This window comes from Oryzias latipes, chromosome 23 (genome assembly GCF_002234675.1).
Source record: "Oryzias latipes chromosome 23, ASM223467v1".
In the NCBI taxonomy this organism is placed as follows: Eukaryota; Metazoa; Chordata; class Actinopteri; order Beloniformes; family Adrianichthyidae; genus Oryzias; species Oryzias latipes.
This window is the reverse complement of record NC_019881.2, coordinates 4,630,527-4,655,861: the sequence shown is the minus strand read 5'-3', so window position 1 is coordinate 4,655,861 and position 25,335 is coordinate 4,630,527. Positions and strand designations below refer to the sequence as shown.

The 25,335-nt window shown below is 39.6% G+C and overlaps 1 protein-coding gene across 11 annotated transcripts in view; it reads left to right on the top strand.

The window, feature by feature from the left end:
• Positions 1–25,101, top strand: part of LOC101156543 (neuronal cell adhesion molecule) — a 63,065-nt gene extending 37,964 nt beyond the window's left edge. For 2 of the 11 annotated variants that reach the window (XM_023952196.1, XM_023952194.1), the window contains 27 exons: positions 884–1,006; positions 1,080–1,250; positions 2,669–2,780; positions 2,886–3,070; positions 3,309–3,440; positions 5,170–5,313; positions 5,516–5,627; positions 5,720–5,886; positions 5,969–6,116; positions 7,368–7,492; positions 7,813–7,842; positions 8,396–8,497; positions 8,948–9,145; positions 9,240–9,310; positions 9,799–10,024; positions 10,117–10,232; positions 11,325–11,532; positions 12,163–12,285; positions 12,371–12,547; positions 12,714–12,746; positions 14,790–14,870; positions 15,527–15,649; positions 15,773–15,925; positions 17,094–17,225; positions 17,304–17,382; positions 18,858–18,869; positions 20,711–25,101. In XM_023952196.1, coding sequence (XP_023807964.1) covers positions 884–1,006; positions 1,080–1,250; positions 2,669–2,780; positions 2,886–3,070; positions 3,309–3,440; positions 5,170–5,313; positions 5,516–5,627; positions 5,720–5,886; positions 5,969–6,116; positions 7,368–7,492; positions 7,813–7,842; positions 8,396–8,497; positions 8,948–9,145; positions 9,240–9,310; positions 9,799–10,024; positions 10,117–10,232; positions 11,325–11,532; positions 12,163–12,285; positions 12,371–12,547; positions 12,714–12,746; positions 14,790–14,870; positions 15,527–15,649; positions 15,773–15,925; positions 17,094–17,225; positions 17,304–17,382; positions 18,858–18,869; positions 20,711–20,945 — 3,518 coding nt within the window. In that variant the 3' untranslated portion in view covers positions 20,946–25,101. Of the gene's footprint in view, positions 1–883; positions 1,007–1,079; positions 1,251–1,323; positions 1,471–2,668; positions 2,781–2,885; positions 3,071–3,308; positions 3,441–5,169; positions 5,314–5,515; positions 5,628–5,719; positions 5,887–5,968; positions 6,117–7,367; positions 7,493–7,812; positions 7,843–8,395; positions 8,498–8,947; positions 9,146–9,239; positions 9,311–9,798; positions 10,025–10,116; positions 10,233–11,324; positions 11,533–12,162; positions 12,286–12,370; positions 12,548–12,713; positions 12,747–14,789; positions 14,871–15,526; positions 15,650–15,772; positions 15,926–17,093; positions 17,226–17,303; positions 17,383–18,857; positions 18,870–20,710 lie in introns of those variants that run through there. The other 9 variants (XM_023952198.1, XM_023952197.1, XM_023952199.1 and 6 more) reach the window with 8 other exon arrangements.
• Positions 25,102–25,335: the final 234 nt, after the last annotated feature.

Genomic DNA, 25,335 nt, shown 5'->3' with positions numbered 1-25,335 from the left:
CGTAGCAATGCCGGATTGTGTATTTTTAGTCTTTACTAACAAGGTTCTCAGCATAGTCACAGTAACGTTTTTTTTAGCAACATCAGTCTTTTTTTCAACGTGTTACTAAGTTAAATTTATTGTGAATATGTGTATCAGTGCCAGACTGTTTTTTTTCTGCGTTACTAACAAGGTTGTGAGTTAGCATAGTCACAGTTACGTTTGTTTTTGCTTTATTAATCGTTTTTTCTTACGTGTTACTGTCAAGGTTGAAAATTAAAGGTATTGTAAATATCCTAATGTAGCTAATGCGTAGTATTGTCGGATTGTGTTTTTTTATGTCTGGAGTTAGCATAGTCACAGCAATGTTTGTTTTTTTATTCAGCATCAGGTAGTGTTTTTTTTTTATGTGTTACTAACAAGGTTGGGAGTTGAAGGTATTCTAAATGCACTAACGTAATTAACGTGTAGCAGTGTCAGATTGCTTTTTTTATGTGTTACTAACAAGGTTGGAAGTTACAGGTTTTATGAATATGGTAATCTAGCTAACATGTAGCATGTTCCATTCAAGTTCCAGAGTTATTGTGGAGGTTTATAAAGTCTGACTAACTGGTGGACTTGTCTCTGATTTTCGCTTAAGGTGCCTTATAAATAACATAATTGCGAAAATAGATGAAGTATTGACGGTGGACCCCGCAGTGTGTAAGATACAGCACTTCAGAAATGCAATTTTAAGCTTAATTTTCTTGAAATATGTCCTCCAAGATCAGAAAATAAATGCCACAAGAACATGTTAAAGACAGTGAATATATGTGGGTCTATAACAACATTTTGTGTCAACAAAAACTAAAAGAAGTGTGAAGTCTTTTGCAAAGCTCTGAGTTGCCCGTTTCCTGACTCGTAGGGTCCCCCTTATGGCCAAAGGAGAGAAATGAAGCCATGGTCAGGCAGAAGGGGGCCCCCCTGGTACTGAGGTGCCAGCCTCCTGCGGGGCTTCCGCCTCCTGTCATCTTCTGGATGGATAACAGTGAGTCCAAAAATACAAATGTTGGATTCTTTTTTTGGTTTTAAAAGTGAAATATTTGGCATTTTTCTTGCAGACTTTCAGAGGCTGCAGCTGGATGAACGAGTGTCCCAGGCTTTGAACGGAGACTTGTACTTTTCCAACGTTCTCCCAGAAGATGCTCGGGATGATTACATTTGCTACGCTCGTTTCCCCCACACACAGACCATCCAGCAGAAACAGCCTATTTCAGTAGTAGTACTAGACAGTAAGTAGATGACTGGAAAAAAAGCTCAAATATACGACTTTTTCCATCCCAAATCTTTACGCACCTGTTTAGTTTTGCGTTTACAATTAAAAAAAGGATTAACATCAAATTCCCTGCATGTTTCCTAGTTTTTGCATGCTTACTTTCTTCTGTTATGTTCTAGTGGACACTCTAAATGAGACTCTGGCTGCTTTGTACAATCTCACTGATTTCTCTGGTGGTGAGTGTCCATATTTACCTCCATAAGCCCAGTTGACATGACCTTTGCCCCAATTTTTACCTCCCTGGCATAAAACCCATCATCTTAATCCTAATCCCTGATCCCGTGATTTAGCCAACATTCGCTCCACCAGTGCTTTTCCCCACTTCAACACTTTTGTCATTTAAAGTCCAGTAGTGGATCCCAAACTATGAAGCTATAAAATATAGTCAAGAATGACTTTCAAAGGAAAATAATTGGGAAACTAAAGCCTGTTGTTCTAACCGCCCCTATACTGTAGGTGGATACGGATTGTCTGAAAAATGGATAAATATGTACGGGCATGCACCTTAAGATCTTAGAGCGAAAATGCTCACACACATTTTTTCTACAGGCCTGTTGTGGGCGAAGGTGTGAACACTTAAAACACCCATAAATTAGGGTGAGGTAATGGAGACGCAGGTGCGTCGTACAGTTTTTCCAGTTTTTCAACTGCCCCCAGAAAAAAAAAGACTTCAGGGTATATTTACCACACACTCGATAATGGTATGTTTTCATGACGTCCCTTGAGGTGGTCGTTTCCACCACACGGGAACTACAAGACACACATGTGCTCTTTTTAGGGTGCGGCTGCACCTTCCACGACCCTCTTCTGGCTCGGAAGACTTAAAAAACCCACATCGCCTGTACAGGTGCCTTTGACAAATTCTGCGCTCACACCGGGCTCGGAAACGCATGTTTGAGGGCCCACTTGCGTTCAAACGTTAATGTAGACGCACGATTATGCACATGTCAGGTTTCCACGTGTGACGATGGTTAAACCAGTAGCCTCACAGTTCCCATAAGGCTGTAGAGTTAAGGGTCACCTGTTATTTTGTGAATTACATTGAAATGAATGGGGTGTGGGGGATCCTGTGCAACAAGCCACCTAGTGGTTATCTGCTGAACTGACCTGGCTCCAATTAAAAAAAAAATAATTTAACTCATTTAAATCAAAGTCTTTATTTTATGATCATCGCATAAAGAATGATGAGTAAGAAACTCCAAGGTTTCCATGGCAACGGGGGAAGGCTTTTTCTCTAAGGTGCTACAACATTTTTTTGTTTTCTTTACAATTTTTTTTTTAGTTTAGAATAAAACCAAACCTAAAAAAAAGAAAAAACTTTAACCCTCTTTAACCAAAAGTCGTCTTTGATATTTTTTCCTCTGTTGTGTTCAGACAATCCTCAAGGAGAACGGCGGCCTCGTATCCTTTTACCTTCAGAGCCCACCAGCACCAAGATGGTTCTAAAGGGGGTACTTCTTCAATTGGAGTGCATCGCTGAGGGGTTGTAAGTGGAATTTTGCCTCCAACAGCTGCCTACTCCCTGTTACCTAAAAGATTAACCCAATTACTAAAGAAGAATAAGGGCTAAATGTGATGTCTTCTGCGATAGGCCGACACCCGATGTCTCCTGGCAGAAGGTGGGAGGAGAGCTTCCGAATAACAGAATGGCGCTCCACAATTTTGGTAAAATTCTGCAAATTTCGGATGTGAGTGAGTCGGATGCAGGGGATTACCGCTGCACAGCTAAGAACAAGCTGGGCTTAGTTCACCACGTCATCAAAGTCGCTGTCAAAGGTACGTTCCGGTTAGCTTCATTACAACCTTGTCTATCAGTGAACCCTAGAAAAGTCCTGAAAGAGCTAAAAAGAGGTAATAGGAGATATATTCAAAATTCATAGCTCAATTTGTCGTCTTATGATCTCACATTTGGGGAAAAAAAGCCAAATCAGCTTGGTTTATCTGTGAGGCAAAACTTTTTTCAGTCAAGTTTTCTCCAAAAACACATCTAATATTCTCTTCTTTGTTTTCCCAGCTGCTCCATTCTGGATCAGTGCCCCCAAGAACCTGATCCTTGCTCCCAACGAGACCGGGATTCTAACGTGTCGTGTTAACGGCAGCCCAAAACCAAAAATCAGCTGGTTTGTCAATGGGGTTCCCATAGAAAGTGAGTGTTTGCAGACATTGAGGTTAACGAGAATATGATGCTTTCCTCTGATACGGCACAAATACGCCGCAGTACAGTTAATGACCAGCAGGATTAATAACAAAGAATCTGTAAAATGTCATAAAACCACTCTACCTCAACGTCAATGAAAAGGAAACCTTAAACTTGAAACACAGTGGTTCCTCGCGATATCGGGGTTCACATTTTGTAGCCTCCCAGTTTCGACGTTTTTTCTTTTTCTTTTTAAACAGCGCACTTTGTTCTGCATACTGATTGGCTGTTGACCCCTGTCAATCAATCTCCTGCATGCCGTGCCTTCTGTACAGAATGCATTCAGTTTACGTGAGGCTTTAAAGAGTATCAAGTCGCTATCCTTATTCTATATATAGACGTATTTTTCTATGACGTTTTGAACTTTGAAAACGTTTAAACAAAGAGAGAAAAGTGCATAGTGAGGAGCTATACACCCTGAAGGCCGTGTCACACAGCCACTTTGTACATTTTGCTCATATTGCATGAATGAAAATTGGTCCTACGTGAATAAATGTGAAAAATGTGAGAAAAGTTGTGGTCCTTACATGAAATCTTTACAAATGTATCACTTATTAACCATGTTAAAAGAACGGAAGAAGTACGGAAAAAAACATGCAAAAAACACGGAAATCTACGTAAAACATGAATTGTGCGTCAATTACATAATTTTACCATGATATGTGCGCCGTTTACACGATGTAGAAGTTATACATCGGTGGCACAAGCGTGAAAAGTCAGTTAGACATTCGTGGAATGATCGTGGAAAGCCACAAATTTGCTTATGCATCTTGCAAAAATCATGCACAATTGTGTAAGACTTACTTCATAAATGGGTACAAACTTTGTAGACTACCGGTACGCATAAACTGCGTAATTCTCAACCGACCAAAAATTTTGAACATCTCAAAACTAAATTCACATAAAGACCCGTCGGCCGAAACCCCAGACAGACATCTGCGCACATCGACGAATGACAAACTCAAGAAACACTGAATTATGCACATCACGCGTGTATCCTGGAAGTGCAGAAATGTTGTACGTGGAACGTCTGCAAAATGTACGTAGTGGCTGTGTGACACGACCTTCACCCCTTTAACACCAGAGCTTTAGCTCCAGCGTTGACAATCTTCATCTACCGTAACTTATCAACCGTTTAGGCTATGTAGGTAATTCCAGCACATCCTGAAGCGAAGAAAAGCGGCTTTGCGCTGATATGCAACACTTTATGTTAGAAAACGTGTTAGCCAATACGAAAAGCCGCTTTTGTCCGTGTCAGAATCAGATCAACACGTTCATCGCGTTAACGGTCAAAAAGTCTTGGTTTCTGAAAGAGCGTATGTTTTTTCGCAACTGGTGACATCTCTGGTGGTAAAGGGTTAAAACATCTATAACTATTGTAAAAGAAAAAATGCTTTCTATTATGGAAATTTTTTGTGGCTTATTTTTATGACGTAAGGACCGCTGTATGAATGCAATTTAATAGATTAAATGTACGTTTTTCAATCTAAAGTGTAAATTTGTTTGATTGTGTTATAATTTTGGCCACATCACCTTAAACCAAATGAGAACTGACTTTATTTCACAACGAGCCATCTAGTGGTGACTTGTTGAAATGGCATGCCTCCAATGATTTGGTTTTTAAAGTAGCTTCAAACAGGAAGTCCTGATGTTTTTCTGTTCTGCTTGTGAGTGGCAGATGCCGCTGCGGACAGAAGTCGCAAAGTCGACGAGGACACTGTGATCATCAGCAACGTACAGATCGGGTCCAGCGCCGTCTACCAATGCAACGCTTCGAACGAGTTTGGCTATGTCATGGCTAACGCTTTCGTCAGCGTTCTTGGTTAGTTGCAGTTTTTTTCTTTTACATGTACTGTAGGTATTTAAATGCAATACAAAGATTTCCAGTTGATTTTCCAGTTAACATTCGTTTGAGGCTTTGCATATTTCCGTTTGTTCAACATTGAGTTTACATTTCTCAGTTTAGGATTTATTTGACAAAAACTGATTTAAGGATTTAATTTTTTTTTTTTAATTCTTGACAGCTGAGCCACCAAAGATGCTCACTCCACCCAACCAAGTGTACCAAGTTATCACTAACAGACCAGCTTTTCTCGACTGCTCTTCCTTCGGGTCACCAATACCAACTATTTCGTGGTAGGAAGCACAAAGGGGTTTCCAAAATAAAAGTTTAATTTTCCGTTAGTTCAATGAATAAGAAACTTTTTTAATTTTTAATTTGTGTCCAGGTTCAAGGATGGCCGGATCAGCATTGAGAATGGTGATCAGTATGTGATCCATGAGAATGGTACTCTGGAAATCATGGTGGCGCAGGTCCTAAATACTGGGAAGTACACCTGCGTTGCCACGAACAACCTGGGGATGAGAGAGAACTCGGTCAACTTGGAAGTTAAAGGTAAAGAAACGGCAAACCCATTCGGGTAGACATTAGCGGCAAAACTAACAGCATCAGCTTTATAACCCTTTTTGTTGTCCAGAACCCACGCGCATCCTGGAGCAACCGAAGTACAAGGTGGTGCAGAGAGGAATGAGTGCTAGATTTGATTGTAAAGTCAAACATGACAAATCCCTCATTCCCATAATGACGTGGCTGAAGGACAGAGGAGAGCTGCCGGACGATGAGAGGTACAAAAGACCGTCACAAGGCGTCTCACAGACAATGACATGTTTATTTCTACACTCACACTCAACGGCCACTTTATTAAGCACACCTGTCCAACTGCTCGTTAATGCAAATTCCTAATCAGCCAATCACGTGGCAGCAACTCGACGCCTTCAGACATGTACTATAGAGATGGTCGAGACGATCTGCTGCAGTTCAGACTGAGCATCAGAATGTGGCAGAAAGGTGATTGAAGTGACTTGGTTGTTGGTGCAAGACAGGCTGGTCTGAGGATTTCAGAAACCGCTGATCTACTGGGATTTTCACCCACAACCAACTCTATGCTTTACAGAGAATTGTCCAAAAAAGGAGAAGAAAATCCAGTGAGCAAACCAGACTGGTTCCAGCTGATAGAAAGGCAACAGGAACTCAAATAAGCACTGGTTACAACCGAGGTCTGCAGAAGAGCATCACTGAACGTACAACATGTCCAACCTTTTGGCAGATGCGCCACAGCAGCAGGAGACCACATGGAACGCCACTCCTGTCAGCTAAGAACAGGAAATTGAGGCTCCAATTCACACAGGCTCACCAACATTGGACAATAGAAGATTGGAAAACCGTTCCCTGTTGAGTGTCCATGAGTGTCCATGAGTGTCCATTTCTGCTGCGACATTCAGATGGTGGGGTCAGAATTGGCCGTCAACAACATGAAAGCAAGGGTCTGTCCTGCCTTGTATCAACGGTTCAGGCTGGTGGTGGTGTAATGGTCTGGGGGATATTTTCTTGGCACACGTTGGGCCCCTTAGTACCAATTCAACATGGTTCCAGCGCTACAGTCTACCTGAGTATTGTTGCTGACCACGTCCATCCTTTTAGGACCACAGTGTACCATCTTCTAATGACTGGAAGGTGCCGGGTCATAAAGCTGGAATCATCTCAGACTGGTTTCTTGAACATGACAATGAGTTCACTGGATTCAAATGGCATCTACAGTCACCAGATTTTAACCCAATAGATCACCTTTGGGATGTGGTTTGGCATCATGGATGTGTAGCCTACAAAAATCTGCAGCAACTGACATGGGGCTATCATGTCAATATGGACCACAATCTCTGAGGAATGTTTCCAGTACCATTTATGAATCTATTCCACCAAGGATGACGGTGGTCCAACCCGGTGCTAGCACTGTGTACCTAATGAACTGGCCGGTGAGTGTTTTTGATTGAAAAAAATATATATATATATTTATATATATTTAATTTTCATTTCAGGTTTGAGGTGGACTCCGATAGTCTTACCATCAAAAACGTGGTTGAGGGAGATGAAGGCACTTACACGTGCATGATGAAGACGAGCCTGGATCAGGACTCAGCCAGCGCCGTGCTCACTGTCGTCGGTGTGTTCACACTGGACCATAAAAATTGGTCGTAAATCCATGCGGATCTACTCACTTCTGTTTTCTTTAATCAATATTTCTATTATGTATTGACCTCATTTAATACGAATCAATCACCTTCAGGCTTTCCCTCTTCCTCTGTCTCAAACACCTTTCCTGTTTTGGTCTCCGCTGTTAGGCTTTGGTTTCTATTTGACCACATCCTAGCTGTCCTCCTAGAACCTCTTGTCTTCAGTATTTACCTGCTTTCTCTGCTGTTCTCAATCAGCCACTAACACTTTATCCTTGTCTGGAACTTTCCTTTTCTTTTTCGCTGTCAGAGTCCACTCCGACACCTGGAATTTTCTACGGTAAACCAACCACAGTGCAGCTTTCATTTTTCTATCACTCCATCTTTGGATTGATCCTCTGACCAGAAGCATTTGCAGCTTACAATGTCTTTAAATGCGTGCATAAGGAACTTCATTGATTATGTTTGAAGACCCACTCCCATCATCACTGGAACTATTTTCAAGGCATTCCTGTGGGCCGCTTCATCATGATTTTGCTATTTTTTGCTAAAATTACAAAAATCTGCCATCCTGTAGGACATAGTTTATGTATAGTGGCAGTAGTTAATTCAAAATTCACAAAATTCCCCTCCCCGTTGCTCAGCATATTTCCTTTTATTATTTTTTATTATTTTTCAAACAGCATTTTTTCATCTTCTCCTGATTCACAACAATTTGGAGAGAAAAAAACCTCAGAAATGCAATTTTAAGCTTAATTTTCTCATCCATCATCAGAAAATTGCGGCAAGAACATGTTAAAAACACCATTTTCATTTGAGTGGGGCTTTAAAATAACGATAAAAAATATTTTTCTTTAAACACAATAGCAAAACGTTTTCTTTCATTTTTGCAGGAAAACCAGACCCGCCCACTGACCTAGAACTGACTGACCAGGCGGAAAGAAGCGTTCAGCTCACCTGGACCCCTGGAGATGAGAACAACAGCCCCATACTGAGTATGAGACATTGCTTCTGTGATTTGTAAAAATCCTACATTTCTGCCGCATTTCCTTGCACCACTCAGACTGATGAAGCCTCTTGGATGAGCAGGAAAACATTTCAAGGAAGTAGATTTTACGGCCAGTTGCTACGACTCAACTTCAGGACAACGCCCCCGGAATGACTGAGAACCTTCACCTACTCCGGGTTAAAGGGCTTAAAGCTTTTCTTGAGTAAAAAATATTGAATGGAGTAACAACATCATAAAAACTAATCAAACAGAGTGGTTAGAAAAACAGTGGAGTTTGTTCAGAGTTCAAGATTTTGATCAAGAAAAGAACAAAAAATTTAAAAAATTGTTTCTAAAGTTTAAAAAAAAACGGAATCGATAATCTTTTTTTAGGAGTTTGTCTGCATTTTGTCTACTTTCAAAACATCAATGTTTATTTCGTTTGTGTCTTACCCAGGCTTTCTGGTTCAGTATGAAGATTCGCTGCACCATAAAGGACTGTGGGTAAACTTAACAGAAGTCGATGGTTCCAAAACCACAACCCAGCTGGAGCTGTCTCCATACGTTTACTACTCCTTCAGGGTGTTGGCTCGGAACAACGTCGGCTACAGCGAGCCCAGTAACCCATCAAGCCAATACAGAACCAACCCTGCTGGTAATAGACATGAACTCAAAATGTTAAATAAATATAATGCTGATATGGTAAAATGTACAACCATGCCGAGCAATAACTTCTTTTTTTTGTTCAGCTCCTGATGAAAATCCATCAAATGTTCAAGGAGTTGGAACAAAGCCTGACAACATGGTTATTTCCTGGATGGTAAGATGGCTTGAGCTGTTTGAATCGGCGCCTAAAAACTCAGCTTTAAGGGATGTAGTCTGGCGTGGAGCTAAATCACATAAGGAGGTTATTCTTAAAGGCCTGAGCGGTATGGCCAGGTCCATCATAAAATGGACCCATGACGTCGGACAGCAACATACCTTTTTTGGGCCCCCGGTGGATTGGCTGAAGGTCGTTGCACCAAAAGAAAGCTCCAAGAAAGTGGCTGTATTCCTTTTCGCCGCCCGCAATCTTCTCTCAAACAAAATTTAATTCTTCGTTTATTCAAAGTGCCAAAAGCCAAGCAGAAAAAAAAAATTATCTGCTGGATGACCTTCATTGTTGTTAGCTTCACCCTGAATGGTCCAACTTTGTGTGGAAAAGCTCTCCTGAATTACCTGGACCATTCTAGACTGGACTGTACCACTCAATGGAAATAAGGGGTTTTGATGTTTTTAGGCACTAATCTCTCTGAAATGACTGTGCAGCCACTGACAGGTTACCAGGCCAACGGACCAGGTCTGAAGTACAAAGTCCACTGGAAACGGAGGGATATGGACGAGAGCTGGTCTTCTCAGAACGTGGTTGATAAGTCTCAACTGGTTGTTGATGGAACTCCAACCTACGTTCCTTATGAAATCAAAGTTCAGGCTCTTAACGATTACGGCAACGGCCCCGATCCGGAAATTGCAATTGGATACTCTGGGGAAGATGGTAAGTGAATTTCGGAACAACTTTATTCTCCTTCTGATTGTTGCAGAATTGAAAGCCCCCCCCCCTAACATCCTGGTTCTTCTGGTGTGTAGTTCCTCTGTCCGCTCCTGAAAAAGTTCAGGTCAGGGTTCAGGATGGCACCTTGGCAGAGGTTCACTGGAAGCCTGTGAACGCCTCCTCGGTTAGAGGGCAACTTCAAGGATACAAGGTGTGGGTTTTAAGAGATTCCTGCAGAATCACTATCTTTAGGTTTGGCATGGCTAAAAAATGGTTCATTAGGGTGTCGGAAAAGAATCGATTCAGTGAAATATTGCGATATTTCATTTAGCAATACTTGTATCAATTTGAAATGCTTCCAAAACGATATTTAATTAATTATTCATTAGCAAACATGTTGTTTAGTGTATTTTACAGAGCCTCTTTGAGTAGCTCAATGAGACATACACAACTCACCCAACCAGGGATGGGTACCAAAACTCTGTTCCAAGTCAGTACCAGTACTGTCCCATACATAACAACTTTATTGAGATAAAGTCTGATATAGTCTTAGGATATATTGGGGTATACATCGTATTGTGTCATGTGTATCGTGATACGTATCGTATCGCCAGACTCCTGAGAATTCATAGCCTTAAAGCTACCTGCAAACCAGGCTCGGGAACGCGTGTTCAAACAAGCACTTCCAGTAGAAAGTCTATGTAAACACATATATATGCGCATTTCAGGCTTCCATGATAGAAATTTGCACGGTTATGCATCCCTAGGGAAGTTTTCAAGTCAGTTTTCGGGTGCTACATATGATTGAGCGCTCGCCAAGAGTTAAACCGGTTGAACTTTGACTAATAAGGGGTATGGATTTGGTAGTGACATATAGATGACTTCCTTTTCAAAACACGGAAGTTCCAAACGTAATAAAAATGGCGGTTTGTGTCCAGCCAGAATTCTATGACACCAAATCTTTCATATATCGGAACTGAGGTGTGAAAGAAAAAGCCTGGAGCAAGATTCACCCGATTTGCACCGCTTCAACATCTTACACCAAGCCTCTTCCAACTGATGCATAAGCGCTGGTATCGGTTAGCGACAGTCTAATGTTAACACGGTATGCTAAAAAAAACACGTTCAGCATGTTCTTGAACACGTCACACATGCCTGATGTGCACACAGCTTTACTGTTAGATCCATAGATGTTGGCTGAACAAATTAAAAATTTTGGTTTCTTATTCCATCATTTTAAAGGGTCAGAGTCCATAACAGTTGCCCATTACCTGTCTCAGTTGTATCAAATTCATTCTTCAAGGTGACCTACCAAAAACTACGCGGTTTGCTTGGGGGAGAGGAAGAAGGACAGCAGCGGGAGAAAGTTATTGTTTTCAGCGGAGACCAAAGTCATGGACAGATACCCGACCTTCAACCTTTCAGTATCTACAGGCTCTCCATCAAGGTTCTAAACAACAAAGGAGAAGGACCTTCCAGCTCCAACCAGACCTTTGAGACCCCTGAGGGAGGTGAGTCTGAGGCTTAATCCAGATTAAAAATCATCTTGGATTATCGTCATTAGAAAAACAATTTAGAAATGAATGTAAATGTGAATTTTTTTGTTTATTGTAATATCATAAATGTTAAGAGTCTTGCAATATTGATTAATCAAACTGAATAATCAGGTTTCCTTCATATGGTTTCTTTTTTCTTTGTGGTAAAAAGCAGCTTTGTGTTGGTTTAAAATGTGACATTTTCTATTTATTGTAGTGAACATTTTATTTCTGTTCAGTTAAAAATAAAAATACTTATGTGAAAATATTGTTTTTATCAAAAAAAAGTGGTTTTGGAAGGGAGTCTGAAAAAAATATAGAAATATTTAAAAAAAATCAAAATATATCAAAAAGATTTCAACATTGATTCATTGTAGCTGAATGCAACCACAAGGGGGCACAATCCAGTGCCTTGGTGTGCCTGTCCCAAGTGGTCAAGGATCTAGAACGTAAAACCCAAATTTAGCAAATCACAAACAGAACTGGATTGACTGTGACATCCTCAATTAAAAAAAATGAGTCCAATTATGTTTTTTAAACTTTTTCTGCCACTTTACCAATGTCGTTTGTTCATAAATTTCCCATCATTCCTTTTTCATTTTTTAGTTCCAGGACCTCCTTCCTTCCTGAATGTGATCAGTCCTGGATTGGACTCCCTCTCACTTGAATGGGGCCCTCCAGTCAACAACAATGGCCGCCTCACGGGATATACACTCAGATACCAGCCAGGTGATTAAAAAAAAGGCTGACAGGCTACTAAAGTCCTACGTTTATTTCTTGTTTTTTCCTCATCCACATCTTTTTTTAACTACAGTCAACCAGTCAGCTGAGCAAGGATTCGTCCACGAATTAAATTTCTTTGCCAACGAAACGGCCACCACCCTGGACCACCTGAACACCAGTATGCTCTACAAGTTTTACTTAAGCGCGAGGACGATTAAAGGTTCTGGTCCCACCATCACAGAAGAGGCATTCACAGCCATGGATACAGGTGAGACTATGTGTATTAACTGTTAGCATCTAGCCACATGTGAACCAAAAGAGGTCAGATACCTGAAAATCCCATTTTTGTTCCACATATTAGGTTTTCTCTCCAGATTTATGATCATGACTCGTCTTATACCTCCTTAATTTCTGTCTCTCTCTTCTTTCTGAAGCTCGTATTCAGCCCAATATAGAGACGGGCAAAGGTAACCCATGCATGTTAACTTTATTAACACTCTGTAAACAATGCAAACTAGGCCGTATTTTCCGCACTATAGGGCACACCCTCAATGAATGGTCTATTTTCCAACCTGTCATATATATTGGCCACACCAAACTATAAGACGTATTAAGAAAGAGTCAGAAATAAGTTCCTAAAGTCAGACTTCATTAACTGTGTTCACTGTAATTCTAGAAATTGGTTTAATATGCTACAGTGCTAGCCACGTTAAAAACGTTAGCCAGGTAAGCGTATTGACAATATCTGTAACTGCCAACCTTATTTTTAACATGTAAAAAACAGACTGAAACCGCTTTAACAAATGTCATTGTCGCAATGCTACCTACCCAACCTTGTAAGTTACAAGGTAAAACGACAAAAACAGTCTCACATGATAGCCGCGTTAGCATATTTACAATACCTTTAGCTCCCAACCTGTATGCAACACAAAAACAACAATGCTAACTCCCTACCTTGTAAGCAAAAATAAAAAATAAAAAACTGACATGCTACGTTAGCTTCATTAGCATAATTACAAGAACACCCAACCTTGTATCCAACACGTAAAAAAAAAACAGACTGACACAGTTAACGCTAACTCACAACCTCGTTAGTAACATGTAAAGAAAAAACACAGGGCAACATGTTAGCATGTTAGCCACGTTAGTATATTTACTTGAACACCCAACCTTGTATGCAACGTAAAATAGACAAAAACCGCTGACAGCACTAATTCCCAGCCTCGTGAGCAACACAAAAAAAAAAATCTGTCCGACATTGCTACACGTTAGCCACGTTAGCATATTTACAACAATACCCAACTTTGTTACGGTTTGAAAAAACAAAATTGTGCTTTATAGTGCGAAAAATACAGTAGTTCTAATATTTAATTTTTATGCATGTAAAAATGATAGCAAACTACATGTTTTACTAAATATGGTACAAACAACAATGCATGACCTAATCTGACTTTGTCCCGATGTCAAATCTACAATCTTTAGATGTTAGATTAGTCGTGCTTGTGATCTGTTCCTTTTCTGTTTTTGTCCTCCTCAAATTCATTTGCTTCAATTTGAATGCACTTCTACATGCGGCTCCTTTGTATTTTTTAGCTGTCTAACTACTTTAATTCATAGACATAGACATACAGTAGTTTCGTACCCCTCTGTTAATTTCAAGAAAAGCATGGTCACTGAAATAACTGAAACCTTAAAAAAAAAAAAGTAATTATATTTTTTTCTAAGAATCTGAAAATTAAATCATACAAATTTGACATTGCTTTTGAATTGTTGTTAAACAGACTTATGTGCAAAATGGTAAATGGCGTATACTTATTTGGCACTTTTCTACCTACCTTGAAGGCCCAAAGAATATACTTGACGATACATTTAACAAACTCATGACAATTGCACGTTTCATTTGTCATGAAGTCCCTTGAGTTTAACTGCTAGACATACTTGTCCTCCCCTTAAGACGCAGCTGCTTCTCTCTACGATCCTCTACCGGACTAAACAACTGGAAGCCTGCAATACCTGTACAGGTATATGTGACCAAGGCTATAGTGAATACCACGCAGAGTTTAGGTAAGAGGGAAAACAACAGACGAAACGTTCCTGTGACTACAAGAGATATTCAGAAAGGAAAGCTTAAGGCAAAAGAGCCCAGAACCCCACATAACATTAAAGGTGAACCCTAAAGGTTAACCAATTGTTGAGCTAATGGGATCCAGAAAGACGACCAAGGAGATGTTTAGGTGAGACCAAAAGTTATTACATTCCATACCAACAAACCACGGAGCTTTATAGAGAATGTTAAGAATTTTGGCTGGACACATTATCTCCATGTTTAAGGATGCGAAAATTAAGCTTACCAAGAACTGACCATTGTATTTCTTTCATTAACCTAGGGGTACCAACAAATTTGTATTGTAATCAGATGCATTAAAAAAAATGCATGCAGGAATGTTAGTTGCTGCTTAAATGTTATGCACAGTTTGCACTTTGTTTCACTCTTTTCCATGTTCTTTCAGGCCCCACAGAGTCCCCTCACCCAACCCTCCCCATCACTCAGTCTCTGCAACCCCCAATTCACAAGGGCACTGGCGCTCCCCGTATGTCCCCTATCACTCTTTCTGCCCAAACTGTAAAAAATCGCCAACCAAAATGCATTGTTGCAAGTTGCAACACTCCTCGCATTTTCTCAATTTCTGCACTAGCATGACTTTTTAAAACTGTCACACAAACACCAACCTATAGCAAACAATAACAATGTAGGTACTTTTTTAAATTTCAGTTTTAGTTGTACCTACAAATCATAAAACCAGTAGGCTTTTCTTTTCTTTTCTTTCTTTAATTTAATCTGGGATTTAATGGAAAAGCCCCATATCATGATACCACCACCACCACCGTGTTTCAAAGTTGAATTAAGGTATTTTTGTAGGAGTTATTTCTGAATAAGTTAATTGCCCTCAGTTTTTTTTCTTGTTACTTTCCTCCAGACAGAATGGATGATATGCAACAATTTGTCTTCAAAAATAGTTCTGTTGGTAGGACAGAAAAAAAAAACGTGAAGTGAGCACAGTATTCTGGTCTTGCTCTTGCAGCACAAGATACGGTAGTCATTTTGATGCATGAAAACACACATCACCAACCAAATCCATTTACCGAATTAGACACTGATTTGTAAGTTTTGAACAATTATTCCAAATGTTGCTGCCTTTTTATTTAAAAAAAAAGAATTGTTTTGTTGTATCTCTTGTGTGCGCAGCGCCTACCGTTGGCCCTGCGTTTGGCGCAGTTAATGCATCTCTAGCAGAGGAGGGTGTAATGATCAGTTGGGAATACTTTGGACACCATAAGAATGTAGCTGTGCAGTACACGTTAGAGAACAGTAAGGCTTCTCTTTGTATTTGCGTTTCAACATGCATGCTTTCGCTAAATTACCTTTAAAAGTGCTCTTACTACTACGTCTTTTTGAAGGCTAATTCCTTTCCATCCATTGCAAACACTATAGGTAAAGAGGACTGGACAAAGGAGTGGGTTAATGGTACGCACTCACATATGATTAAGGGTTTAAAGCCGGGGATGTCCTATAAAGTGCGTGTGGTAGCTACAGATGAGGCTGAACGGATGCACAGCTCAAAGGAAGTGCCGGTTACAGTGCCAGGTGAGGCGGCATGCCTCACAGTGGATGGTTTTTTCCCTTTTTGTTATTTTTCAGTTTTGTTTCCATCATCTGATATCTAGTATCTCATTCAACCATAACTGTGCAGTTGTGTACTTCTGTGCATGTCCAGTGTCATCCAGAGTCCTCAGGTCTTTTTGTTTTTGCTAACACTACACATTTAGGCAATTAAATAATAGAAGCTTCATTTGTGTTCATGAAAATATAACCTAGGAACCCAGCTTCATTAAAAAAAATGCTAATTGAAGTTTTTCTCTTTTTTTTTTGCGAAAAAACTATCAAGGCAAAACGAAAATCTAATTGCTTTGTTTTTGAAATACACAGAATATAATCTTGATTCAATGTTGGAATAGCATTGAATGCTAACTGGATGCATTGTAGCTCATTTTGACACATTATCGTGCTGCCAATTTACCTGTAGAGAAAAAATTTTACGCGATCTATCGCATGACGATATAACGAGACAGAAACTGTTAAAAAAAGTACGGTAGGCCGTTTTCAACTTCCGTAAAAAGAAATTCGGAAACCATGTTCACTATCTATTTTATTAATGAACGGAAAATGTGACATCACAGATTTCCCGTTGTAAAAACCTAATTTCAGTAAGACTATTGTTGTGTTCTTATTATGAAAACTTGGAAGGCTAATAAAAAATAAGTGAAGACATGTTTTTCACATAAAAAATAGTTAAAACATTGCATTGTGGTCTACATTCGCCGATCTAGTAAACATCAAATCACGCTGGTTTTTTCGCATAGATTTCTTCTAAATATCTTGGGAATTTTGTAAATGTAGATCCGGGTAGCTCTACAAAATGGCAAATGTGCTCAGCAGTGAGTAGTGAAGAAATTCAGACACAACCATCGATTGTTAATCAACATAAATTGTGACCGAAAGTAGCTTCTGTAGTTTCAAGCATGCCATTTTAATTCATCATCCTTAAGGTCCATTGTGTTCATTTCTTTCATCTTGTATTTTTTGTCTCACGATTTGTTTTCATATCAACTCATTTTAGAATCCCATCTTTTGTTTGCAGCTCAGCTTGAAGAGAGCAGCCTCCCCCCATTTTATCTGCTCATTTTTATGTTTGGACAATATGCTGGCTTACTCTGTCATATGTTTCCCTCCGGTTTCCTGTTTCTGTATCCAGCTGTGCCAAACCGCCAGGTGGACATCGCCACCCAGGGCTGGTTTATAGGACTGATGTGTGCCATCGCTCTCCTCATTCTGGTGCTTCTCATAGTGTGCTTCATCAAGAGGAACAAAGGTGGAAAATACCCAGGTAACTCTTTAGATTAATGTTTCCAACTTACCAACATGGATTGTTAAAGATTTAAAGTGTCTTTAATGTAATTCACAGTAAAAGAGAAAGAAGATGCTCACCAAGACCCAGAGATCCAGCCTATGAAGGAGGATGATGGGACTTTTGGAGAGTACAGGTGTGAAGCAACTTATAATAATGTATTTTGTACCAATAGTTAGGTCAGACGTGAACGCAATTAGAGATTTACACTTGTGTCACTTGGTCATTTGTATGTAGAACGTACTACCAGGCTGCTGAGACACTCTTCCCTATAGACTCCATTTCGAAACACTCAATGGAGGCAAGGCACAGTCTAAACTATCTTATGTTTAACCCACATCCTGTATCATGTAAAGCTTTTTTTTCATGCAAAACTAGAAGTCCTAATAACTCTTATATCACCTTCTTAGTAAAGCATTTAGCATCAAGTTCCAAAACTAATAAAAAACACAATTTTACCACCTTGATAAATATTAACAAAATAACTGAAATTTATATGGAAACTTTGTTTTTTTTTTCTATCAGTTACTATGGTTTCCGCACGATAAGGCACACTTAAAAAACTGGATTTTCTTTTTTAAATGACAGTGTGGCTGATTTGAAACATTACAGTATAATCTGGTTGTGCTTACTGATGTTGAAGCAATTTGAGAGGTGTGTTCTGTCAAAATGCTTCTTTTGGTTGTTATTGTGAATATGCTAACGTGACTAACTCTAGCTATGTTGCTCGGTATATACACGCTAACGCTTCTAACGTGTAACTGTGTCAGAGAGTCTATTTTTTTCACGTGTTACTAACAAGATAGGGAGTAAGCGTTGTCACAGTAACACTTGTTTTAGCTATGTCAGTCTGTTTTTTTCCGTGTTCCAAACAAGGTTGAGAGTTACAGGTATTTTAAATATGTTAACATGGCTAACGCTTCTAACGTGACTAAGGTCTACGTGTAACTTATAAAGTTGAGAGTTAGCTTTGTCACAGTAACACTTGTTTTAGCTATGTCAGCCTGTTTTTTATGTATTGCAAACAAGGTTGGGAGTTACAGGTATTGTAAATACGTTAACGTGGTTACCATGTAGCTGTGTCAGACGTTTGTTTTTTAAGTGTTACTAACAAGGTTGGGAGTTAGCTTAGTCTTATAATAGTTTTGTCTGTGTTAGTCTGTTTTTTACATATTGCAAACAAGGTTGGGAGTTACAAGTATTGTAAATTCTCTAATGTGGCTTACGCTTCTAACGTGGCTAGCATGTAGCATGTTACAAGCAAGTTCTAGAATTCCTGTAAACACAGTTAATTATTTCTGACTGAATGATGGACTTATCTCTGACTCATGTGGCTCGCAAAAAATGCACTTTATTCGACAATTTCAAAAGGAAACTATTCATTGACTATGTGCCTTATAAACCAGTGTGCCCTATTGTACGGAAAATCCAGTAGTCTTTTTTTTTGTATTTCATCTTTTAATAGCACTGTTCTTGCTTTAACAATCCCATGTCCATTCTTCATTTAGAAAAGCCGTGGTGATTCTTTTGCACATTAAAAAAGGGTTTTTAATTGACATGAACAATTTTCATGTGTATTTGCATTTTTATCTTTCTGTTCTTGGGGTTCAGGTCAATAGAGAGGTAAGACAAGATGTGCTAAAATTGGCATGCAGTTCATGCAGCTCGTAGAATGTCCAGAGAATGTTCTAACTTTAGCTAAAATTAGCAACAAAATACATCATTTGTACTTATAAACTGTTTACTACTGGCATTAAGGCGCATCTATATTAATAAAGTAAATCACAAGTGGACTGTGCATAATACCCAAATAATATGGCAGCTACTGTTATGAAGGATTTTTTGATGTTCAGAATGCATAAATCAATGCCAAATAATTAGCTTCACTAGCCTAGCTTAGCAGTTAGCTTAAGAAGGAAGTGTATTTGAAGGTGAGATATAAAAAGTAGTTTTGAGTGATTGATGCATTCTTTCTTTCAAGAAAGAAAGATATTTTAAGCCACTAAGTCACAAAGCCACTACATCCATTCTGCGCATTTTCAATTTCGGTCTTTCGTGATTCATGGGTGATATACGTCATTCATAATTGGTTCTTGCGCTCGTCAATGTGCGCAGATGTCCGTCGAATGTTTCGGCCGACAGGTCTTTACGTAAATTCGGTTTTGAGCCGATTTGGTTAATTAAGAATGTTTAATTAAGAATTGCAATTGCAATTAAGAATGCAGTTTGCACATATTATACATATTTTATATGCAATCTTTACGTAAATCTTACTCGATTGTGCACGATTTTCGCAAGATGCATACACAAATTTGTGGCTTTCCACGACTGTTCCACGCTGGTCTAACAGACCTTTCACGCATGTACAACCGATGTAAACTTTTATTTCGCCTATATTCCGCATATATCAAGTTAAAATGACGTAATTAATGCACAGATTACTAATGAATTACAGATAAACAGTGCAATAATCACAAACGACATATGCTTTACATTGATTTACGTGTTCTTTGCGTGGTTTATTCATATTTCTGCCATGGTTTTCAACGTGGTTCATTTGTGATACATCTGTGAAGATTTAACATAAAGACCACACATTTTCTCAGTTTTTCTTACATGTATTCACGTATGACCGATTTTCATCTGTGCAATACAAGCAAAATGTACGTAGTGGCTGTGGGACATGGCCTTTAGAAGAGCAAACACAGCTACTGTGATATTTGTTGCAAATGTTTTGTTTTTGTTTATTTGCTAATGCTAGCAGTCCATGGAACCATGTGTCTCAAACTACATCCAAAGTACTTGACAGATGTCTACTTGTGATTACATCACTAATGCCAGCCATAAACAGACTTTATGCCTCTATAAACTTGGCAAACAAACATTAAGGCCTACACATCACATACTCTACTGCTTCTTAATGCCTTCATTTTAGCGTTTTGTGAGTTAGCTTTTTATAAAAAGAAATTAGCTTAAAATGTTTAGCTGACAGATGTTTTCGCATCAAAGAAGGATCGTGACTTTTTCATTGCATTAATTCATGCATGAAAAATGGAACGGACTGAAATGACTGAAGTCTTTTCCAAACTTTGATTGAAACAAAGGTGCAAAGGACTGAACAGCACGCGTTTGCTAGATCCTCTCTAGCCGTGCACCCAGGCTTGAACCATCTAAAGCACTAATGCAACACATTTCCTTTGTGACTGAGCCGCTCCACTGTACAAGCAAAGCCAACCCCAGTGTAACCAGAACAAGCTAGTTTGTAATGTTTTACTGAAGTCTATCTGTTTGTACATTTGTTCTACTTCTAATCCAACAATTCAATGTGAAACAAATTTCGAGACTACATAATATTGTTCATCCAACACTTGTGCAGTGGAAACGCAACGTACGCAATGTGTATAAAGTTTCAAGAACCCTCAAAGGGTCCTGTACTGCATTCATTCATTTTCTATGCCTTACAGTGACATGGAGGACCACAAGCCCTTAAAAGGCAGCCGGACACCGTCTAATGGGACGGTGCGGCGCGATGAAAGCGACGACAGTTTGGTGGACTACGGGGAGGGCGGGGACGGACAGTTCAACGAAGACGGCTCCTTCATAGGCCAGTACAGTGGCAAGAAAGAAAAAGACACGCACGAAGGCAACGAGAGCTCGGAGGCACCGTCGCCCGTCAATGCCATGAACTCATTTGTCTAACGAAAGGTCTGCCGCCTGGTCGCAGTAGTTGCCACGGTCACCCTGGCAAATGGAACCCTTCTTGTGGTGGTAGTTGCTGTGGTAAGGGTTGCTCTGCACTTGCCCCAGCGGCGGTTGTCACTCCAGCAGCCAAGGCTACCTGTCACCGAGACTGCTGACACTTCATTTTCCACATCGTCAGCCCCCAGTCACACTGTGACTTTCCCATGAACACATATTCCCCCAAACGAATCAAAGAAGGTGTGAAAAGGATGGATATTATGCAAAGTGGAAAAGCAGACGGAATGTACCACAAAAGAAGGATGTGTTCAAGTTTGTGTGCTATCTTCTTTGGTTTACGTTTGGCGAAAGCATGGTATACGACCCGCAGGCAGGCAAATATGCATCAAGTCGCGTTCATTAGCATCTGCATGGAGTAAGTCTAAAGAGTGTTTTACCAACCATGTGTTGGTCGTTTCAGAGATGTGCTGCGCTTCAAAACCGATGTGCGCCTAAGGAGATCTAGGTACGGTTTATTGTCCTATCTTCAGGGAGTGTTAGACGCTGAGTGATAGCGATAAAAATGGCAGTAGTGTCTTTTGTGGATGCAGCTGTGACAAGTGTGACTCAAAGTAGAAACTAGTGGGGGTTTTTTTAAAGACAGACTGTACATATAATATTATATGAAAATACTCAAATAAGGAGGTTTATATTTCCAGACCTGTTTGTAAAGTTGAGGAAGCCGACAGGAACCAGGGCTCATCATCTTAGCAGCCGGTCGGTGGAACTTGTAGCCTCTTATGCGTGTAGCCTCTTATGCGTGTCTTCTGCTTGTCACTTTTTTTTTGTTGCACCGTATTGTCGTTACAGCACACAAACTAAAAAATAAAGTGGATATATCGTCAATCTAACGTAATGGTCAAGTACTCCAACTTGGCAGACCTGTTCAGACCATCCCACCCCTTTACTATTTCCACAAACATATGTACTTTCAGAATCCTATCATTTCTGGATTTGTTGAGAATAAAGAAGCTCTCAGCCCAATTTCTAGTGCCTTTGCAGAGAACAGTGACCTATATCTACAGGTGCATCTGTCTTCATACCCAAAACAAAGCAGAGCTTGTTTATTTTCTCCATTGCATACATACTAATGTCTGACCCTGTTCTAAAGATTTCTTTTGTGAAGCAACATTTTCACCGTTCCATTGACACGGACTTGACTTAACATGCAAATTCATTCATACAACAGAACCCACCAAACACCCAAATCGGTACTTCTGTCATACTGTTATAGTCTTGGCACGAAGCGCTCATTACTTCAAAAAAAGCTGTGGAGCACTAAAGCAAGTCATAAAAAGTTAAAATCAAATTCGGTTTAGATTATTGCAATTGGTGTTATTCCTAATAGTGACCATGAAATTGGAGAAGAAAACTCACATTGAACTAGACTCAAGGCCGTGTCACACACACACACACACAATATGTATATTTTGAGCACATTGAATGGATGAAAATTGGTCATACGTGAAAAAGTGAGAATGTGAACTGTGAAGAACCATCAAAAGTCGCAAACAGGGTAAACCGGGTAAGCTAAAGCAAACCCTTAGACACAAGTGAGTGATCCCATTTACCTTTTGATGAATCAATTGTGACCCGATTCACAAAACCTTTTCTTAGGTTTTATCATTAAATGATCTTTACATTTTCTAAATTCCAGCCAATAAAACCGAAAGTTTCAGAGTTCCTCTGCACCAACATCAAAACTTAAAAATAACAAAATGTCTGAAGTTGTTGGTATCCATTGGAATGGCCCATACAAAACCAATGGAACCATGTTTGTATTATATGGTGCAGTTTGACTAACCATTTACAGTTTTGGTGTTTCACTTTTTAAATAATCCAAATCCTACCAAAGTAACCAGATTGCACCATCCTCTGTCAGGTTACGCAGACAAGTTGTCCAATTGATCTTAGCATGTTGCATCACGTTGAAAACTAGGTAGGAGTATTCCTGTGGAACACATGAGTTTTAAACAGATGTATTATGGGCATTTTTTTGCAGTACAAGCCGGTACAGTAATATTAAACCTAACTACTTACCCCTTTTTTTCCCCCACTGGCCAGTTTTGTGGGAAACAATATTTTTATGTACCGGTCCATGTAGGATAAGTTTGGGGAATAGACTTCAGAAGTTTGTTCTTTACGAACAACCTACTTTTCAGTTTTGTTTTGGTCCTACCACTGAAATTTTTTTTTTATTAAAAAACCTGTGACAACGCAGAACACAGTCGCGTTTTATTACATACAGAGGTATGATAGCAATCCAAAGAAAAGTCATATGGTTTTGAGTGTTTGATTTAAGAAAACCAATGCAAAAAAAGAAGCTTATAGGTGTAGTGATGTGTGAAGGTACTGTATCACATGAACAAGATAAGCATATTGACACAAATCCAAATGATTAAAGTTTAGCAAAATCTTTTCAAAACAAAACATTCTTTGGAGGTTAAACATGAATACAATACTTTGATGTACTTTTTGTTTGTGGCCTGGTACCACGTGATGAGACTAACTAAAGTCAAGCTGAAATAGGAAACATGGGCGGATCGGAGTCTACTCTTTCAAACCAAACTTCCCCATTTATTGGAGGCATGGCTAGTTTTAGCCCAATTACGACTAGCATCTTTGGAACTCTTCTTGGGCAGTAAGAAACCAGTTTAGCCACAGGTTGCTATGCTTTTGACAATGACAATCCTGTCGCTCAGCTACCCCACTTTCATAATACCACTAAATAAAAAAGGATAGATGGTGTCCTTACGTCTTCATCTTCAGGAGGAAAGAAAACTACTGCCAAACTTCTTACCAGATAACTGCCACCGGGAACCAGACTCCGCCCCTGGTGTTGCGCTACACGAAACCGTAGCGTTTGGAAAAGGGAACTGAGAGATAAGGATGGGTGTACAAGTGTATCTGTCAAGGTGAACGGAAATGCTTGTTTCGCCACGGTAAATACCGCGGCCTGTGCATTTTACCTTCGACAGTACGCGACGTCTAGTCGTGAGCGGAGCACTCGCTTGACTTTTCTATTGCTGTAATGGGAGTTGCTAAAGCTGGAATGGTTGGCCGCATGCGCGTGTGTGCAGCACATGCATGCCTAACGGTTATTCACGCGGGTGACGTATACGCATCCTGTTTCCACCAACACTATGGCTGTGTCCGAATACCGTCAGTACTCCCTAACCCTCAAAAGCATATATAGTGCAGGACTGTCCATTGCCCTGGATTTTAATGCAAATCGGACAAATACTCACTACTTTACTTTACACTCACTAATTTGGGAGTAGGTCGTGAATTCGGACACAGCCTGGAACTCCAATGTGTTTGTGTGCGCGTGTTTGTGTGTGTTTGCAAAGCAGCGCCCCTCCCCCACTCTATGGGATTAAACATACATGTACATTTTTTTATTTTATTTTCGGAAATACTTCAATGTCTTATCATAACTTGCATCAAGTTTTTAGGTTGCTACGTGTCTGCATTCTATGTGTAGATAAATATATATATATATATTTTTTCTTTTTTATTTATTGTAAATATTAGAGTCCAGCTGTCTGGGGGGGGGGGGCAAAATGGCATCGGTTGAAGCTAATTATAGTTTTAGACATTTCAGTTGGTGTGAAGGTTTCTTCTGATTGTATTTAGTATGCTGAATTTGCTTTGGTTTTAGCCTGTCAGGTATTGAAGGAGATTATTTTAACTTGTTACTGAGCTCGTGTGACACCTGTATTGTTTGAGTTTGACCGTTGATGCACATTTTCTGTATTTTTTACAAAAGAAAAAACAGTTTGAGACATTTGGAAAAACCCACAGGTCTCATTTTAGAACAGCAGGAGATGTTTCCACGCTGTTCTAAACTAAGAACCCTGGCGAGAGATGTTCTAGTGGGACTGTGTGCTCAAAAATACACAATGAGAAAAAGGAATTTGGAGCCTGCATGGAGACATAGTTACACATTGGTATGTAATAAATGGTGAACTTTCCATGGGATGTATGACCCCCCCAATATGACAAAAGCATGAAAGACTGTCCAAATGGTTTACTATACAATATACTATTGCAAAAATATTTTGTTTTTTTAATGAAGTAAAAAAAAATCAATAAATGTTGCTTTCAGGATCTGGAATCACTCAAGTTATTTTTTTTTTCAATTAGAGAAGTCACTAACAAAAAAAGTGTTTTGGCTCCATCTACTGGAGAAAATAGTCCCCCCCCCCCTTTTTTTCAAAATAAAAGCCTATGGAGGAAAATAACATCAAAAATAAATAATCTGAATGAGATTAATGTACATCTGGTGTTTTGTGCTGATGGGTTTCTGTTCCTATATGGAGCTCTGGTGATGTGCAGTAGGTATTCCATC